Genomic DNA, 6,000 nt, shown 5'->3' on the forward strand with positions numbered 1-6,000 from the left:
ATTTACATATATTTGAACTTAAAAATGTGAGGTAACTCATAATGCCTATGAAATCATACATGTATGCTTCCATAAATTTAACTAACACATAGCGGAAATTTTTTAAAAATGTACATCTAGGGGCTGGGGATTTAGCTCAGCCGCATAAGCGCCTGCCTTGCAAACAGGCAGTCATGAGTTCGATCCCTGGTACCGACAAAAAGGAAAAAGACAAAAAAAAAAAAAAAAAAAAAAAAAAAAATGTACATCTGGCTCATGCCTGTAATCCCAGCACTGGAGAGGCTGAGGTGGGAGGATCATTGGGAGTTCGGGACCAGCCTGGGCTACAAAGTGAGCTCAAGGTCAGCCTGAACTGCACAGCGAGACCCTATACATCTATAGCTTAAGTCAAACTTTTTTTTTTGGTACCGAGGATCGAACTCATGACCTTGCACTTGCCAGGCAGGCGCTTATGCCGCTGAGCTAAATCCCTGGCATAAGTCAAACTTATTTTAACCAAAGTAACAAGAGAAAACCACTTCACATCTTTAAAGAAAATTAACATTAAAGATGTACTCTGAACTCCAGAATGGAGCCATCATTTTATGGAATAATTCCTTCATCAGGAATAAAGATAATGTAGACAAGAATGGAGCTATAATATTAGAGCAAGGCTCCATGGGTAGACAGTTGCTAGAACAGAAAGTGAGGCTTATCAAATGTCAAAATCAGAAAAGTAAGTTTCTTACACTGGGCTCTAAAGTATCAACAAAGATATAAAATAAAAGGAAACTAGAAGTCATAAGTACATGCAGTTCACACATGAATGAGAAGTGAAACAAGAAAAATTACAGAAAAGCAAGCAACTAAACTACAACGAACTATAAAATGTCAAAGCATTTAAGAACAGCTTCAAGGCCAAGCATCACATCTATCTTAACTTCCAGGAGTATCATAAAGCATTGCAGAGGTCCAGTATCTGTTGAACACACAAGCAACACAATGTTCTTGGTATTGTTTCACCTGTAAAAGAACTGATGGGGCATGACTCACTGGAATCAGATGAAAGGATTGGCAGCAAAGTTTCCTTGATTTGTAAACTGCCTTCTTTCTTGTTTTGGGCATAGACTGATTGTCCATTCACTAAAAAAGCGCTGGAGCCAGGGGTGGGGTACATGCCTACAAACCTAGCACTCAGAAGGCTGAGACAGGAGGATACAGTGAGTTACGAAGTCAGCTTGAGAGATGCTACACCCTCCCCTCTGCACATATAAAAATCTGGGCCTATCTACAAGGAGATGAGGTGCCATATACTATCTTGCCATATTCACTGAAATTTTCAAAATACATAAATCATGTAGTATACCTAGTACCTACAAGAGCTAATAAATAAAACCCACTATACAGTGGATGAGAAACAGTATTATCTCTAGTTCTATCCAACATTATGGAAAATTAATCCAAATAATGAAAACATTAATAGTTTCATCCCGCTACCAAGGCACTTCTAAACTCACCTGCCACTCTTACCTGTAGCACAAAACTATAGGTATATTCAATAAAGAAGTACTTTCCTCTCACTTAATTGTAAGTCACTACACCCCAATGCAATCTTCTGAACAATAATTCAACTCTAAAATTAGTTATGTAAAGGAAGCCAACGTTTCTCAATATATGCTCACAAAGCAGATTCTCCTAAGAGGCAAACAAAACAAAAACAAACAAAAAAACCACAACACCAAGACCAGCAGATGCAGGCAGGACAGCTTAAAGAGTAAGTCAACTACAGAGATACTAGCTGGTCACAGAGAAAAATGGTATACGGTACTCTATTATAGCTGGCTTGGAAGCTTTCAACTATTGTGTAATTTACTCAAATATTACCCATTTAAGTATTATGAAACCTTACAGTGGAATAAAATATTGCTCTGAATCACCTTAGTTTGCTCCTTATAAAACCTATTATTTTGGATATTTTGAGCATCTAGTCTAAATATTTACTTATTATCTTTCCTACTGCAAAGAGCTTGAGGAAGGTAGTAATAAAGGATATCAACACTGTGCAATAGAAATAATGCTAACTTCTAAAAGCTATTTCAGTGACCATAAGTAGAGAAATTACCTTAACAAGACCCTGGAGAATGTGAAGGCTTTAAATGTTTACAATGAAAATCCAAATTTTCTGGATCACAGAAGTGTTATAACCTGGGAAACGTTTTGAAAAACCTCTCTGAAATTGTCCTCTATCAAAGCTGAGTGTGGTGACACACTCCTGTAATCCCAGCACTTGGGAGGCTGAGGAAGGAGAATCCTTTGCAATTTTAAGACCAGCCTGGGCTACAAAGTGAGCCCTACACCAGCCTGAACTGCATAGCAAGACCCTGTCTCAAAAAGACAAAAAAAAAAAAAAAAAAGCCCCCTCTCCCTCTCTAATATACTTTGGTAGACTGAATTCATAAACACATACATTGCCTATTATCAGGCTCTGGAGGTCCATACCCATGTTAGCGTATTATTCTTACAGTTAACTTAGGCAGGCATCAAAAAATAAACCACAAGATGACATAACCACACAGTAATATCCTCAAGCTAGAAATTTTACTATGTTGTTTTATACACAGCTACTGTTAAAAAATAAATACATGTGAAAGTTGCAACAAGAAAGCTACTCACCACCTTCCCTCTCTCTAACTCTGTGAGTGTGCACATTTTTGGCCTTATTGTGACCTGTGCTGTCACTGTATTTGTTTTCAGGACTATCAGATCTCCGCAACATTTTATTTGGTGGTGAAGGATCTGCGGCGTCTCGCATCTTTTCATGTCTGTGATCACCACTACTGGGGTGACTCTTCGATGAATACTTAAGTGCCTGTAAAACATCACCCCCCCAAAAAATGACAGAGAATTGAAACTTTAAACTCCATTCCCTAATTTAATCACACATTTTGGTGTACTATTTTCATAACAGGTTTATGAAATTTTATCAATAAAACTTCCTATTTTTTAATTCTGCCCTTATTCAGATAAGGCAGCAGTGTGTTTCTGTAGCACTCCTGCTAATATCACATGTAACTACAAAAAGAAAGAAAATAAATTCACTACATTTTCTACAAATATAAGAAATCAAAATTTCTGGACCATATCTTAAATTCCTTTTTGGAAAGTTTAATGGAAAGAAAAAACTTGGGCCAGGGATGTAGCTCAGAGACATGGGCACGTGCCTGGCAAGTGCAAAGGTCCTGAGTTCAACTCCCAGTACCAAAGCAAACAAACAAACACACACTTCACACTATAACCAACTTTTGTGTACAACTGATTTACACAGGCACATATATATGTATGATTATACATAATTATAAAAAAGATGACTCTCAATCTTTGATTCAAATAAAGCATATCAGATCTTACCCTGCATTTTTGTAGATATGAAAAACAAAATTTCAAGTCTTAAAAATATTCGTCAAATAAATATTACTTAAAAAACAGCAATGCTTCTAAGATGAAATAATGGAGCTTAATGAAATGCCCTCAAAATAAGTTACCTTTTACTGTACACATACCTTCAGAAAATCATGATACACCTGTCCTTTACAAAGAGTTTGTTTTTCAGACTAAATACGATTCGTATTTTATCTTTGACATAAACAAATACTGTACAATGCACAATATCTTAATTTCAGGGCACCTATGGTTTTAAATGTGAGTTTTGATAACTCATTCTGCTACCGGGTCAGGAAACCTGCTCTTATCTTTTAAGTGATTAGATGCAGGACACATGCATTTCTGATAAGTCTCTCACCTACTTCTGTTAAAATTTTTACTTGCAGTAACTGCAGTAACAACAAGTAACCTACATAAGTAGAACCATCTATATTGGATTTATTCAAGTATCCAAAGAGTTTAATTTTTATTTTAATAAAAGCATCATCTTTCACTTAAAAGACAATTACTTGCCCCCAAAACAACTAAAATGGGAAGAGTAGCTGGCAACTGACTTAAAAGTTAAAAATCATTTTACTATTTCTCCTGAACCTTGAACCTAATTTTACTACTTAAACATAAAATGTCACTTCCCAAATAAATAAATAAACAGGCCTTCAAACATACCTATCCCTGCATTCCTTCCACTCCCTCCCACTAAGGAAAGAGTAACTATTAACTTAATAACTAAGTCAGCTCTTCCTGGCTGCGAGTGAATTTTTCCTAAACAAAACAAAAACAAAAAAAGCAAAAAACTCAACTTCCTCAAATCACCTGTCAAAATAAGTCGCTAAACCTTCCTGGGGAGCACTAATGGAGTCCAGCAGCACCTTTCCAGGAGGCTCGCGGCGCCTGTTTCGGGTTGGTTGCAGCGAGAGGCCTGCAGCGACTTCTGAAGCCTGCGCTCGAGTAGCAGGCAGGCCCTCCCTTCCCCCGCCGGCCCCTTCCCACCCGCCGCCCGGCCTCGGCTGGTACCTGGTAAGGCTGCGAGTCCCCCCTCCGGTCGTGACAGCTGAAAAACAGGAAGAAAGAAGGCGACATGAGACGCTGCGGGGGGCGGGGGCAGAAAACGGGTCCCCTCCGCTCCCGCCCCGCGGGACCCACCGGACGCCCGGCGCGGACCCGCACGCACGCGCGCTCGCTAGCTCGCGCACACGGCTTCCGCGGCCCCGCTCCCTCCGACCCCCGACCCCGCTCCTGCCCGCTCTTCCTCCGCCGCCCCGGCCGCTCCCGAGCGGGGTTCACAACAAAAATGGCGGCGCGGCCGATCCAGATAAGGAGGTGCCCCCCCCGTCGCCGCCCCCCGCCGCCGCCCGGCCCGAAAGGAAAAGGCGATTTACCCATCACTGAGTCTCTGCTGTTTCCTCGCATACATTACCATCAATGCCCGCCGGTGAGCGTGGTCGGGAGGGGGGAGCGGCCGCGGGCGGGCGGTGGCGGGAGGCGCGCAGGCGGCGGCGGCGGCGGCGGCGGGCGGGCGGCAGCCCCGGCCCGGCGCGCCCTCGGCGACGCTCAGCACCGCCCCGTTACTGGCGCCGGCGCTCCCGGGCCATCTCCCTGCGTCCACACCACGCTCACGCTCGGCTGGGGCAGCGGCGCTAACTACACGGCGGCAGCGCGCACCGGGGGGAGGGGGCAAGAAGACGCGTCCGGTTCAGACTCGTGGAAAGCGACTGCGTCCTCCGCCTTCTCCTTCCTCGGCTCCGCCGCCTCCTCCCCCCGCCGCCGCTGCCGCCGCCGCCGCCGCTGCCTGGTCCTCCTCCTCCTCCCGCCGCTGGTGCCGCCGCTGCCGCTCCACCAACTACATCCGGGCAACTCGGACGCTGCCGCCTTCGGAAAGCCTCGGCAGTTTCCGCCGCGCCCCTCGTTTCCCATCCTCGGTTTATTCCCCCGCCCCGCGTGGCTCCCGAACGCCGCCTTCGGCAAACCTCGGCTTAGTCCGGCCTTCCTCTTCCTCTAAGGCCTGGCTCGCCTTCTCGCGGCTCGGGAGCCTTTTCCGGTTGCCGCTTCTCGCCTTCACGCTCAATTCTGGCCACTGTGGTTTCAGTTTAGGGGTAGTCCTGGTTAGGGGCCTGCTGAAGGCTGGTCCCAGGGACTCTGGGCTGCGAAGGGTGGGAGCTACCTTCGGGAGGAAGACGGTGGGGCGCGAGGGACGCCATTGCGGACTAAATCCCGGAGGTGGCGGCGCCTGCGCGTGCGCCTGGAGGGGCCGCGGCGGCGGGGAGGTGTGCCCTGCGGCGAGCGCTCCGGCCGCTGGCCCCCGCCCCTCAGGCTCTGGCGGGTGGTCGGAAAACCCCGAAGTGGGCGGCGGGCGGACTTTTTACCGTGGAGCTGCCTCTTGGGCGCCGCGGAAGTGGTCCTGCGCCTCAAGCAGCGCCTAGAGCCCGGAATCCGGAACGGGGCCGCCGCCGCTGAGCAGACGCCGCGCGTGACGGCCTCTGGCGGGCAGGGCTGCTGCGAGCGCGGCCCAAGCGGTTAGGCCGTAAGTCTCACCCCAAAAGCAAGAAGGAAAGCGAGCTTTCCAGGCGAGGAGTAGCGGCT

The 6,000-nt window shown here is 46.4% G+C and overlaps 1 protein-coding gene across 8 annotated transcripts in view; it reads right to left on the reverse strand.

Annotated features, from left to right (window-relative positions):
• Nucleotides 1–5,578, reverse strand: part of Wac (WW domain containing adaptor with coiled-coil) — a 75,141-nt gene extending 69,563 nt beyond the window's left edge. For 2 of the 8 annotated variants that reach the window (XM_063253705.1, XM_063253704.1), the window contains exons 1-3: nucleotides 4,800–4,984; nucleotides 4,435–4,471; nucleotides 2,653–2,848 (exon numbers count right to left, since the gene is read on the reverse strand). In XM_063253705.1, coding sequence (XP_063109775.1) covers nucleotides 2,653–2,848; nucleotides 4,435–4,471; nucleotides 4,800–4,840 — 274 coding nt within the window. In that variant the 5' untranslated portion in view covers nucleotides 4,841–4,984. Of the gene's footprint in view, nucleotides 1–2,652; nucleotides 2,866–4,433; nucleotides 4,472–4,799; nucleotides 4,985–5,387 lie in introns of those variants that run through there. The other 6 variants (XM_063253703.1, XM_063253702.1, XM_063253709.1 and 3 more) reach the window with 5 other exon arrangements.
• Between the last annotated feature and the right edge of the window lie 422 nt (nucleotides 5,579–6,000).

This window comes from Cavia porcellus, unplaced genomic scaffold (genome assembly GCF_034190915.1).
Source record: "Cavia porcellus strain 051 isolate PalLab524CR breed Dunkin Hartley unplaced genomic scaffold, mCavPor4.1 scaffold_7, whole genome shotgun sequence".
Lineage (NCBI taxonomy): Eukaryota > Metazoa > Chordata > Mammalia > Rodentia > Caviidae > Cavia > Cavia porcellus.